The 13,379-nt window shown below is 53.0% G+C and overlaps 1 protein-coding gene across 1 annotated transcript; it reads right to left on the minus strand.

Moving 5' to 3' along the window:
- Window positions 1-3,726: 3,726 nt before the first annotated feature.
- DZIP1L (DAZ interacting zinc finger protein 1 like) lies at window positions 3,727-13,379 on the minus strand. Its single transcript, XM_069864939.1, has 9 exons — window positions 13,318-13,379; window positions 8,242-8,769; window positions 7,725-7,809; window positions 6,935-7,059; window positions 6,424-6,585; window positions 5,987-6,216; window positions 5,390-5,522; window positions 4,310-4,499; window positions 3,727-3,935 (listed from the first exon to the last, which is right to left on the minus strand). Exons 2-9 carry the CDS (start codon window positions 8,716-8,718, stop codon window positions 3,727-3,729), a joined length of 1,611 nt encoding a protein of 536 aa, XP_069721040.1. The 5' UTR covers window positions 8,719-8,769; window positions 13,318-13,379.

Consider the following 13,379-nt stretch of genomic DNA (forward strand, 5'->3'; position numbering starts at 1 on the left):
TGCTCCTCTCTTTTACTGGTCATAAGGGACATTATCTCATGGAAATAACTGGAGCCCAGGTACCCCATGAATAAATCCAGTGGTTCCTCCAGCAGTTGTTCCTGGTGAGGAATGGAAGAACGCGGGCCAGTTATTTTGCCTTTATTGACAGTAAATGGGAGCACAAAGGCTGCATTTGGTAGCACCTGCAGAGCCAAGGGGGACGAGGCAGGGGAATTGTTATTGGCCCTGTGTGCACGCATGCAGAAATGGGTTTGTTTCCATGAATTTGATCGTCCTTTGGAAAATGCATAGCCTGGTTGAGAGGAGCTAATTAAATATAGGCTTGTCTAATAAAGGCAATGCTGAAAAGGCTGTGTGCATTACCTGCCAGCAGAGCTCAGTACAGGTTCCTTCTACAACATTTATATGATTTGCATGGACTTTGACCAAGGGAAGCAAAGCCCCCTATCTGAAGCTACAAATTGGACTATGAGATAAGAACTCTCCTGAAATCTATATGCAATTAAAAACCCCATCTTCCTTCCTATAGTGACAAGGTTATTGCTTTTATATAGCTGAACAGAGACGAATGAGGCTATGGATTAATAGCACTAAGATTTATGACACTGCACTTGCCCCAAATATTATGGGAGAATAGCTCACCGGGTGAGATATTCCAGCTGAATAAATTGGATAGGATTTTTCTTTTCCTTTATTTTTTTCAGCTTGGTGGTATTTGGGAGAGTTGTGACGCGTACAGAGGGTTTTAGGGCTGGGGGTGATCGGCTACTAATTGTTCCACACAGGTTTATAAACATATTACCAATAAATAGAAAACAAATGTCATGGAGAAAAACAAAATACAAACCATGTTATTTTAAAGAGTATGAGATTCCAGTGGGGTTAAACTCCTGGCAAGAGCCTGACCACTGATTTCAGTGTAGCTGTGCTGCTTTGTGCCTAGGGGAAGGGGTTCATCCCTGTGCCCCAAGCCTGTCGTAAATGCCTTCTCAAGATCTCATCTCCACCTCCCCTCTTTCAGCTCAAAACCATCCCCCTCATCCTCTCCCTGCGCTCCCTGATCCAGAGCCCCTCCCCAGCTTTCCTGGAGCCCCTTTCAGCACTAGAAGCTGCTCTAAGGTCTCCCTGCAGCTTTCTCTTCTCCAGGCTGAACAACCCCAACTCTCCCAGCCTGTCTGTGGACGAGACGTGCTCAGCTCTTTTTCCCTATTACCAACGCAGGGCTCTGAAAGGGGTGAAAATACCCCTCCTTTATTTAATTAATTACTAGCAGTGTTTGTGATGATCGATACTCACCAAAAAGAGCAGCAGCTGATAAGTTAAGCACGAAGTAACACATCAGCACTGTAAGCAACGACTAACAAGGCAAGCGTAGTCCTTAATCATTCAAGTTTAAAATGGAAAAAGAAAACTCTTTTCGAGGCACGCAGCTACAGAGCCGAGTCGTGTGGGTGGGTACAAGCACCAAGGTGAGTGTGCACCATCGGGGACGTAGGGGTTTACAGTCTTCGAGGGGTTCACGCGTGTTTGTGAACACTTAGCTGGAGGAAACTTTTGCTAGTCAGTGAAATTAAATTAACTCACCGTGTTCTGCTCAGCGCTGGCTGGGGTCTCCGCTCCACGGCGTTAAAACCTATACGTAAGTGCTAGGGAAGTGTAGAAGTTTGAACCAGGGGCAGAGCGGGTTGGAAAAGAGACGAGGAAACACAAAATGCCACTTTTTTCTGATGCATTTTTCCAAAATTTCCTACTTTTGAGCGATCAAGATCATGGAAAAGTTACTATAAACGTACAAAACATGGAAAGAAGTAAGGAAACAGACTTAAATTAACACAGAGGAGTGTGAGCAGCAGTCAGGCTTATGTAGTTATGTTTAAAATCATCCTTTAGGTTGGAGTTTCCATCAGCTCGAGAAAGAAAGGAGGAAGGAGGTACCACGGTGGTGTGTGCTCCAAGTGTGTTCAGTCCAGGTTCTTCCCAGAGCTGGAAAATGAGACCTTTTCTATCGCCCTCGGGAGCGCCAGTGAAGAGAAACACAATGCAAAGGAAAGCTGCTTTCTCCCCTCTGCTTTTTTTTGGCGTGCTTAAAGAATAATAATAATAATAAAAGCTACAGGCACATGCTAGGCTTTTTCCAGGGGGGAGAGTTTGCATCCCACAGGCTGGGGCCAAGTCCAGGGAGAGCTGCTGGAGCTCAGAAAGCTCAGGGCATCATCAGGCACTTGGCTCCTGGACATGGGGGAAAGGAGAGGAGGAATCTCTCCTCAGAGCACGCGGTGGGGATCCTCCTGGGTGCGCTCCACAGGGGCTGACAGGGAGGGCCCAGCCCCACCGTGCTGCCTGGGGGAACCCCAAGAGGGGGTCTTCTCAAAAAACGAGGGGCAGCTGGAACCCAGGAGAAGCTCCAGGGAGGCTGCAGAGCAGCTGCTTCTCGTTTCTGGTCTTGTGGCACCATCCAGTGGCTGCTGTCACCTCAGGAGGGCAGGGATAGGATGAGAGGGAACTGTTTTCATCTGAAAGAGGGGAGATGGAGATGAGATCTTAGGGAGAAATGTTTTCTTGCGAGGGCAGGGAGGCCCTGGCCCAGGCTGCCCAGAGCAGGGGTGGCTGCCCCATCCCTGGAGGGGTTCAAGGCCAGGTTGGATGGGGCTTGGAGCCCCTGACCCAGTGGGAGGTGTCCCTGCCCATGGCAGGGGTGGAACTGGATGGGCTTTGAGGTCCCTTCCAACTAACACCACTCCATGACTTCATGTCCATCAGGCTAATATAAAAATTAGAGCAAAGAGGGACAAACACATTTGCATCTGGACACAATACAGGAGCCCCTTTCTCTATTTCCATGGCTCATAACTTCCTCTTCCCCCCCACACTTTGCCAGATGAAAACCTAGAATTTCATCATCACTGAAAAAAAAAAAAAAAAAGAAAAAACCCACCTTCCCACTGTTTGTGCCAGGCCTTCCTCAGGTAAAATCTGTAAGTTTTTTTCCTCTCAAAAAGCAATTGGATTCTGATGCTACCACCACTTCAATTACATCAGCTCTCCCCCATAAATTGAGGTTATGTTTAAGTCCCGTTTTATTAATTTAATAATTTTGCCATTGCATCGCTCCAATTATCTCTGGATTTGTTCCAGAGACGTTTTCTCAATTCGATTCCCTGGCGCTCACGATTCTGCTCCCAACTGCCTGAAAACTGATTTTTATTTTTCCCCCAATGAGGTTGAACGGACAAACACGAAGGGAAAGGGAGGACAGATGCCTGCAATGGGGCGATGGGGCCAAGGGCCAAGTCTCTGCTGCTGTGAGCTCAATCTCCACGAGCACAGGCTGTGCCCTGGGGCACCGCTGATGGATACAAACGGAGAAGAGGATTTGACATCCCTTTTTCCTGGAAACTGTCAGAGAACATCCCTGTGGCCATTTGTGTGAGGTACCTGGAGTTTCTTGGTGGGCTGGCTGGTTTTTGGTGATGCTGAGCTTAGGACTGGGAAGCGTTTTGCCTCACTGGGAGGTTTCCGTGCCGCTGCATCCTGGCGTCTCCCCAGAAGCCTCAGTGCTGTGGATGGGGCTGTCCCTGTGCAGGGCAGAGTGGTTAAACGGGACCCCGAGGCACGGTGGTCACAGAATCATTGAGGTTGGAGAAGCCCTGGGCAGCATCTTGCAGCCAGGTTGTGGCCGAGGGTCCCAGGCACTGCCCGGAGAATGAAAGGAGGCAACGGGACTCACCTTTGCCGTGGGACAAGCCCTCGGTGGGGAGCGCCGGCGTTGGAGATCCGCAGGGTGTCCCAGGGAGTCCTCGGGGAGCTGTGGGTGGGGTGGGGTCTGCTACGAGGAGCAGGCTGGGGGATCACTGAGGCTTCAGGCTCTGCTGGAGCTGGTATCGCCATGGGTTGTGACCCTCGAAGGGACCTGAAGTTCTTTGGGCTTTGAGCTGGAAGGTAACAAGAGAGCAAGGAGAATCACCACCCGCTGCCTGGTGGCCTTGGAGGAGCCACACAGCCCACCCAACAGGGGGTTGTGTACAAAAAGGAGGGAAAAGGGGCTTGCAATCTTTGCCAGACCTGTATTTCACTCTGCTGGGGCTTTCGGGGACAGCTAGTGTTCCCCCTCCCGCCCCAGCCCCGAGTACGTCAGGCCAACCCACGTGAGGTCAATATGCAGAGACGTGCATCACTCTAAATGCCCTTTCCTGCCCTTCCTCTGCCTTCTCGTCTCATTGTGTAAGGCAATAGCATCCCGTGACCATCGCTGGTTGGCCACTGGTCCCCACGGTTGGTACCTAGAAAGGAGAGGAGGTCACTTCACCTGGGGTGATGGAGAGTTGTGGAGGCAAGGTACTGGGCTTCTTGCATCGCCTGATTTCCCTCGTCACCGCTCGGGACAAGCCACGCCTCAGCCGGAGGAGACTGGGAAATATCTCAGCCTTCTGCTGCTGCTCAAGCCTGACCAGAGCCTGGAGGCTTTTGTAGGTCGGAGTGGAGATCCCCTTCACAACCTGGAGCAGAGGATGGCTGAGGGCCTGACGTTGTCCTTCCACATCTCCATGTGTGAAACAAGCCCTCAGCAGCACTGCCTGTATCTCAAGAGCATCCTGCATGCTCTGAGCCCTGTCCAGACCCCAAGGACACTCTCACCAGCCCCAACATCCACTGTTTCCCCACCACAATGTGCCCTAAGCAAAAAACCCACAGCAAAGCTCTGGTTGTAACATGCAACGACCTCACCAGTAAATGACTGCAGAGTAAATCTTTGCTATTTGGGACAATTTCTAGGATACAGGAGTGCTCCTTACAAGCACCTGCAGTGTATAACGACACCAGAAGTCATTGTTCAGCCACGGGACCAAAGAGAAGTGCGCCCTTGCTCAGAAACAGGGGCCGAAGGAGCGATGCGGGTGCCAGCAGCCGTGCCCGCTGCCCTTGCAGCAGCTCTGCGAGGTGCTAGGTGGTGGTGTTGCATTGCCAGGAGCTCGGGAAAGCTCCTAGGAGGTGCTGGTTAATATGCTTGGTGTGAAAAGGAATTGGACAGCAAAAGTCCCCTTGAAACCCGGTGACAGGGGCTGCTGTGCCCTCAAATGCCCTCCTTCCCTGGAGGAGAGGGAGCCCTGGGTAATTTAACATATGAAAGGCTGCTTGTGAGGAAGATTTCATGGAGAGGCACTAACAATCACCCTCCCAGATGGAAGCACAGCCGTTTATTCCCTGTGCTTCTCTGTGATCCTCGCTCTGCCTTCCCAGTTGCCTCTCAGGGGGCGATTGCTCTAGATGGGGATTGTTTTTACTGTCTGTTAGGGCTTCAGTTCCCCCCTCCCTTCCCCAGCAAAAATCTTAGCATCCCTGCACCGGCTCAGGGCTGGCATTGCTGGCACTGAAATTGCACACTTACCCTCTCGACCCCCATGCGCTCCAGCTTTTCCTCCAACACTTCCTCCAGGATGGGTCGAAACTGCTTCAGGAGGTTTGGGTTTCTCCGCAGGGCTTCCTGCAGCCTCTGCTTCCCACCCAGGGCAGCCTCCTCCCTGCCCGGAGTAAAGGTGGGTGCTGGTACCCACACAGCCACACATGCTCTGCGCCCTGGGGATGCGGCTGGTGCCTCTCCTCCCTTCTCCTTGTGGACAAGCTGTGAAGAGACCTTAGAGCAGCTTCCAGTGCTGAAAGGGGCTCCAGGAAAGCTGGGGAGGGGCTCTGGATCAGGGAGGGCAGGGATGGGACAAGGGAGAAGGGGTATGAGCTGAAAGAGGGGAGATTGAGACGAGATCTCGGGGAGAAATGTTTTGCTGTGAGGGTGGGGAGGCCCTGGAACAGGTTGCCCAGAGCAGGGGTGGCTGCCCCATCCCTGGAGGGGTTCAAGGCCAGGCTGGATGGGGCTTGGAGCCCCTGATCCAGTGGGAGGTGTCCCTGCCTGTTGGGGGTGGGACTGGATGGGCTTTGAGGCCCCTTCCAACCCAAACTATTCCATGAGTCTATGATTCTATGACTGTACCTATTTTTAGGAAACATGGATGTGGGTCCATTTCCATCCAAATGCACCTCCTGGGACGTGCAGTACAGGTGAAGGCACTTCTCACTGCTCACCTGCCCTGCCATCCTCTCCTGCTCGCCCTGCAGCTCTGCCCGGCTCAATGCCCACCACTGTTCCTCCTCAGCATCATCATTCTGCAGGGTCCCCGGGTTGGACTCTGCTGTCTCTCTGGCCTGAAGCTCCTGCAGTTTCTGGAGCAGAGAGAGGGAGGAGTTCTAGCTCACAGGAGGCTCTGCTTTCCTCCTCACGAGCTCAGACTTGGTCAGCCACTTCTTCCAACCCCAAAACACTTGCAAAGAAATGAGGCAGTGAACTTGTGATGCCACCTGGACCAGGTGAGGCAGTAGGCTTGGACATCCCCTCTCCTTCTCTGAGGAGCACGCGGGGTGCTTGCTCACCACCTCCATGGCGCTGCTCCTGCTGGCCACATCCTTGAATGTCGTGAGGAAGAGCTGCTTCAGGCCATCTATTTCTTCACGAAGCTTTGTCCTCTCCTTCTCTTTCCATCTTTCCCAGTCTCTCCTGCCCTCCTCTTCTTGCTGGCGAGCTCTCTCCATTTCCTAAAGGCAGTGGAAAAATCGGGACAAGAGATCTCTTTGCTGCAGAGCAGAAGCACCAAGGGCTGGGGTCTCAGCCCTGCACCGGTGGGATGAGCACCCACACTCTCATTGTGCTCCTTGCTGCTCAGAGCCTGCCTGCACCCCATGGGGAGCTCGAGGCAGCACAGCTTACTCAGTCCTCATTTCCACAGGAATATTTGGGGGCAAGTTTTCCAACAAAATAAATGTGAGCCCCACCAGAAAATATTTTGCAGCATCTTTTTCACCTGTGCTTTAAAAGCATCCTGCATTTCATAACTTCTCCCCACTCTGTTTTTCCCAGACTGACACCAGTGCCCTTGCTCCGTACCTGCTCCCTGCGCAGCTTCTCTGCTCCCCTCTCCGCTTCCAGCTGCTGCTGCGTCTCCCGCAGTTTTGCCTTCAGCTCCTCCACCTCTTCTTCCATTTGCTCCACCTGCTTCATCTTTTGCCGCTCTGCAGAGCTCAGGGAAACAGAGACCCTGTGAGCGAGGGTGCAGCCTGCCACCTCCTACTGTGATTTTGCATCAGGTGGAGTGGAGAATCCTACTAAAGCACCAAGCAAAACCACTGCAGGGCCTCAGGGTGGAGAAGCAGGCAGCCGAGCTGCAGGAAAACCCACAATGCATTTGGCCATGTGGTTTCTGATTATTTTTAATTTTTGGAAAAAAAATCTTCATTGAGAGGGTTCTCAAGGCACTGGCAGAGGCTGCCCAGGGAGGTGGTGGAGGCACCATCCCTGGAGGTTTGTAAGACAGGCAAACAAGGTACACAGGGATCTGGTTTAGTAGTGGACAGGTACGGTGGGACTGGATGATCTCAAAGGTCTTTTCCAACCAATGGAGTCCATGATTTGATGAATTTTTGGGTGGAGGGGATACTTAGGGAAACTGAGAGATAAGCTGTAATTTGTCTCGCATTTGACTCCCTGTCCTACCTGTTCTTGAGGGACGGGCAGCGAGCAGAAAGCATTCAGTCAACATCAACAGAATTGCAGAAGAAGAAAGAAGTTATAGGACGTTATCTTTAACCTCCTATGGCCACTCTGGTTCCCAGCATCTACATGAAATGGGGGAAAACCTGCCTGGGAAAGCGAAGAGAGCGATTGTCCCAGTGCTTACCCGCCTCGGGGGCCTCTGTGTGCCGGCGCTGCACGTGGGCTTGCAGGAAGGAGTAGTTCATGAAGGCTTTGTCACAGAGGTGGCACTGGAGAAGGGAGGGGAAAAGTCAGGGAAGAAACTGGGATGTGCAGCAAAGGGCACTCCCCATGCCCTCTGCAAGGAAGACAAAGCTTTGCTGCTTTAAAGCCAAAGGGGACGTCTTTGGCTTTTACAAGAGAAGTAGCTGTTGTGGTGGAGGTACGAAGATGGAGGGTATCGGGAGTTTTTTGTGTCTGAAGCCAAAGGAAAACCCCTCTAGGGGTCAGGAGGAGCCATAAGCTGAGATAGAACAGGTTCCCCAGAGAGATGGTGGGTGACCCATCCCTAAAAACACTCAAGGTCAGACTGGACGGGGCTCTGCCAGGACTTCCCTGGACAACCTGGGTCAGGGCTTCCCCACCCTCATCAAGAGGAATTTCTTCCTAACATCCAGTCTAAATCTTCCCCCCTCCAATTTAAAGCCATTTCCCCCACACACCTTGCAGTAGGCACTGGGGCCAGCTTGCAGGAGGAGCTGCTGTGTGGCAATCAGCTTCTTCCATGCCCTGCTCTCCTCCTTTGCTCCCCGGAGCTGCGCCGCCTGCTCCACCACCTGCTGCTGGGTGCAAGCCAGCTCACCGTGGGCGGCTCGCAGGCGCTGGGCGTGCGTGGCCAGGCTGGTCCCCAGGTGCTCCTGGCAGTGCAGCAGGTACTCGATGCTCAGCTGGGCCATCCTCAGCACCTTCAGCAGGACGGGGTCAGCCGGCTGCCCGCAGTGAGGGCACCGCTCCCCGTCCAGGTTGCAGAAGGTGATGCTGGTGATGTGCTCCTGGAGAGCGGCCACGTCCACCTCCCGGGCCACCCGCTCCACATCGATGGCACCGAAGCGACGCCAGTCTACGCCGAGGCGGCGGGGCTGGAAGTGGAAGGGGGGGACGTCCAGCTGGACAAGGAGTCCTGAGGATGATCCTGGCATCCCCACAGCTCCGGGCTGCTGCTGTAGGTGGTGAATGTCTGCAGAAAAGGGCTGGGAGGCAAGAGGGATGCGTTAGGGCTGACACTGCTGCCGTCCTCCAGCTCCATGGGAGCCCCCACCAGCCTGCACACGCTGTGGGCGTTGGGGAGCGGGTCAGGGCTTATCTTATGTGGCAGCAAACAAACCCCCTTTTCTTCTCCCTCCCCGCCCAGCGCTGCATCTGCTGCTCTGCTAAATTCTGCAAAGAACATTCTGCCAGTCTGTGCACCAGCAGTAACAGAGAATCCTACAAGCATCACATCGCAGCTCTCTACAGCAATTCATTCTGAATGAACTTGTAGGTCCCTCCTGAAGGTAAATCCTCCCTGAACTTTTAAAAGCTCTCCTGGACAACCTGGTCCATTGCTTCACACTGAAGGTGATGAGGCCCAGATTGCCCAGAGCAGGGGTGGCTGCCCCATCCCTGGAGGGGTTCAAGGCCAGGCTGGATGGGGCTTGGAGCCCCTGATCCAGTGGGAGGTGTCCCTGCCCATGGCAGGGGTGGGACTGGATGGGCTTTGAGATCCCTTCCACCCCAATCATTCCATGAGTCTATGATTTAATGAATGTACCTGTTCTCGGGAAGCAGAATTAACCTGTTTTCAAACGATGCACGGCAAGCACTGTGCACTCTTGTATTGCAACATTGCTGCCTCCAGAGCACCCTGCTCCAACCCAGACTATTTCCAGAAGTGGTGCTGGCTCATTTTCCTAGCTGTGCCCTAAACAATAATTAAATAACTGTATTTAAAATACATCATTTTATATCTGGACTGAGGGCAAACCAGCCTTGCAAGGACACAAGAAGCACCGTGCAATTGAAGCGACCCCAGTGTAGCAGAGACCCTGGGGTAGGGGTGGAAAACCAGCCCCAGGAGATGGAAAATGGGTGTAAATACATTATTTTAAATCTGCGAGACTGACCTATCTTGTTCTTAGTCTCTAGCTAGGGCTTTGCAGCTGCCCCACATCACACTTTGCCCTCTGCTGTGCCTGCCAGCTTTAAGATGGTTCATTTTTCCAAAGCTCTCCTTGCTGCGAGGCCACTTACCGAGGTTGTGGTTGGGGTTCCCGCACAGGCTGAGCCCCGGGACGCGGAGCTGAGCAGCGTTGCCGTGTTGCTGGATACAGGACTCCCAGCCAGCCCAGCACCCTGCACACACCTCTGCCTCCTCACAGCCTGCAGCTACTTTTGTGCTCACCCAACAAGAACAAACATGGTCAGGAATCCCAGGGAGACGCTGAACAACTGCGTGCGTGGTACAACAGAGCCAAGCTTTCCTAGGCTCTGCTAACTCAGAGGGAGTGGTGGTTATCACTGCCTGTTTGCAGCAGAAATGGTGCTAAAATCAGGGGGTTTTGCCCCAGTATCAGTCCCAAAATGCTGTTTGCAAGTGGGAGGCTCCAAGGCTCCTACTTGCCTTTCTCCAAGGCCACCAGCATGCAGGGTGCGGGAGGCACAGGCAGAGCAAGGGGCTGCCAGGCTGAACCTCCTGCACGCAGGGCTTTCCAACCAAGAGCCTAGCAGAGATGATGCTCCTGGTGCCTGCACAGGGATAAAGCGATCCTGCTCACATCCTTTATTTTGATGTTTGAGCAATCACAGGGTTTCCCTGGAATTATCTGCGGTTGTGCAGGGTGGAGATGGTTGGTGCTGATATTACACCCAGCGACACCTACGAGCCTAGGAGCATTTTCTGTCCCCTGGGGCTGGTTTTCCACCCCTACCCCAGGGTCTCTGCTACTCCCACCGCTGGAGTGGCTTCATTTGCATGGTGCTTCTTGTGCCCTTGCAAGGCTGGTTTGTCCTCAGTTCAGCTCAGCAGCATTCAGACACACTGCAAACTGTGCAAAGTCTCCTTTTGTTCTCAGAGACAGAGGCTCTGCTCCTCTCCCAAATACCTACCCTGCATAAGTCCTTTTACAGTTTTGCCTCTCTCCAGTCTGCTCAATCAGGCACCTAAATACCTTTTTTCACCTCCCACAGGGGCCTCTCCCTGATTGATTCAGGATCAATGACTACTCAGAAACAGTCTGGATAAATCAGAGTGGTTCTTTTAAGCCCTTTTTAGCTCTACATTCATTTTACTTGACCCTCCCTTCTTTCTCGCCCTTCTCTCCCATATGCCAAAGCCTTGATTCAGGGCTGCAGCTAACCTAGCTTGAGGCTGCCTGCTGCCACAGGTGAGGCATGGGAGCCTCTGGAGGTGGCTGTGGATCAGCACGACGTTGAGTTAACCATAGTTTCTCTCTAGGGTTTGCTCATTACTCTCTTTTCACTCCAGATCAGCAAGCCCCTTCCCTTTCCAGGCTTACATGACTGGAAAAGATTGCTACTGTTGTTATAGAAACATAGAATGGTTTGGGGTGGAAGGGATCTCAAAGCCCATCCAGTTCCAACCCCTGCTGTGGGCAGGAACACCTCCCACTGGACCAGGGGGCTCAAAGCCCCATCCAGCCTGGCCTCGACCTTTATATACACAGTCAGCAGCACTGCAACATCAAACAACCCAATTCATTGCATCAGGCAAAGCACAGTGCACACATACATAATGCACACACGTATATGCGGATGCAAATACAGCCCTGAGCCATACCTGTATGTCCCATAGTCTGGTCAGGTATCAATGCATGGTCCCCACAGGTGAATGAGTAGTTCATGAAGGCTTTATCACACTAACCACTCTAAAAGAGGAGGGGCTTGCAGGGACCGTTAATTAAAAATCCCCTAACGATCTACAGCAGGCTCTGGTGTGTAGCCTCGTTAATATTAACAAGGTCTTCATGCACCAGTGCCGGTTGTGTTTCACCTGGCTGATGATGCTGCTTAGCAGCGTGGCTGCGATTGCCCCATCGCCTGCTCCAGGCACGCCTGTGGGTACTGGAGCCTGCTGGATTTTCCCCTCTATTTCATACCAAACAATAGATATAAGGTTTCCAACAGCACAGCTTTGGCTTCTGTGGGGGTGTTGGCACTCTTAAAGCACTGCATTACGCAAGCTGGGAACCCAGCTCTGAAGATTAATTTCTTCTCGTCAGTTCTTGCTTGCATTTGCCTAGGACAGGTCCTCAGCCTGGAGTAAAACAGTAGAAGTGCTTTGACTTCCAAACTACAACGTCGTGCGACATCAGCTGATGCGATGGAGCTGCTGGCAAAAGCTGTCATCGCCCCCCAAGGGGAGAAGTTGATATTCCTTCACTAGGACTGAGGTTTTGCCCTCTGGGAGATGAGGACATCATCCTCCAGGCTGCAGGTTCATTGCAGAGGGAGCAGCCAGTGCCACCCAGCAGGGCTTAGAGCCGGAGGCAGCCACCTGCACCATCTCCACTCCATGAAAGTGTTGGTAGAGCTGAGTCTCAAAAAGCATGATGGACTTTCATATTCTAGGTGTGCAGACTGTGCTTGCTGTCCCAGCTCACAGCTGCTGGGCCAGGCTGCTGCATGGTCTTCTCCCCAGTAACCCTCAGCCTCAGGCAGGGAAATCTCTCCTTTTTTTTAAATTCTCCTCCACCCTCCCTGATCACCACAGCGGGGCACTCCTCAGGGTGAGAGAGTTCTTCAGTCTGGACAAGAGAAGGCTCCAGGAAACCTTAGAGCAGCTTCCAGTGCTGAAAGGGGCTCCAGGAAAGTTGGGGAGGGGCTCTGGATCAGGAAGGGCAGGGATGGGACAAGGGAGAAGGGTTTTGAGCTGAAAGAGGGGAGATTGAGATGAGATCTTAGGGAGAAATGTTTTGCTGTGAGGGTGGGGAGGCCCTGGCCCAGGCTGCCCAGAGCAGGGGTGGCTGCCCCATCCCTGGAGGGGTTCAAGGCCAGGCTGGATGGGGCTTGGAGCCCCTGATCCAGTGGGAGGTGTCCCTGCCTGTTGGGGGTGGAACTGGTCCCTTCAAACCCAAACCATTCTATGATTCCTTAGTCCCTGCAAAGCCTGAGGGTGCTCCAGGTGCCAGCATTCCTCTGCTGCCCTGTTGATCTGGAAGCCTGCAAACTTGAGGAGATGCTTTACCACAAAGCAGAGAGGTCTCGGGACACCCAGGCCCTGCTCGTGACCTGCTCGAGCAGCTTCCCCACCTCCTTCAGACTCTGCCCCAAAGCAGTCACCACGTCCCTCCCTTCCTCAGCTTCTCCTCTCACCAAAATGTGATCTCCCAAGGCTCGTGCCAAGCAGTAGTTTCTCACTCGGGCAGTGGCAGGAGGAGCCCCCATCGTGCAGGAGCTTCGGTGAGGTCGGCTCTGCTCGTTGCCATCAGCCCTGGTGACCCACGCACGCAGGAGAGAGGAGCGAGACGGGGTCAGACCTCCTCTGCACAGAAGCTGCTACATAACCCAGCAGAGCCTCGGAAATAGGATATTTTTGATAGGAATGGTTGGACTCGATGATCCGGTGGGTCTCTTCCAACCTGGTTATTCTATGATTCTATGATTCTATGATAAATGTTTCTCGCCTGAGCTCATCTGCAAAGAGAGCTGGAGCGAGTCACCTCTCTGCCCGTCCCACGGACACAGCGTTGCCCACAGACCTGGAGAGGGGAGCCATGGGGCAGAAAAAGGTAAATACTCACCTGTTGCCTGAGACAGAAACAGAAGAGAGGGGATGAGGGCAGGAGTGATGAACATGGGCAAT

The sequence above is a fragment of the Phaenicophaeus curvirostris genome, chromosome 10 (assembly GCF_032191515.1).
Source record: "Phaenicophaeus curvirostris isolate KB17595 chromosome 10, BPBGC_Pcur_1.0, whole genome shotgun sequence".
In the NCBI taxonomy this organism is placed as follows: Eukaryota; Metazoa; Chordata; class Aves; order Cuculiformes; family Cuculidae; genus Phaenicophaeus; species Phaenicophaeus curvirostris.

Coding starts and splice junctions, on each gene's coding strand:
- DZIP1L (XM_069864939.1), bottom strand. CDS start 8,718: ATGCCAGGATCATCCTCAGGACTCCTTGTCCAGCTGGACGTCCCCCCC. Junction 6,217..6,423: donor GGAGCAGCGCCATGGAGGTG/GTGAGCAAGCAC, acceptor TCTCTGCTCCAG/AAACTGCAGGAGCTTCAGGC. Junction 4,500..5,389: donor AGCGCATGGGGGTCGAGAGG/GTAAGTGTGCAA, acceptor CCTCTGCTCCAG/GTTGTGAAGGGGATCTCCAC.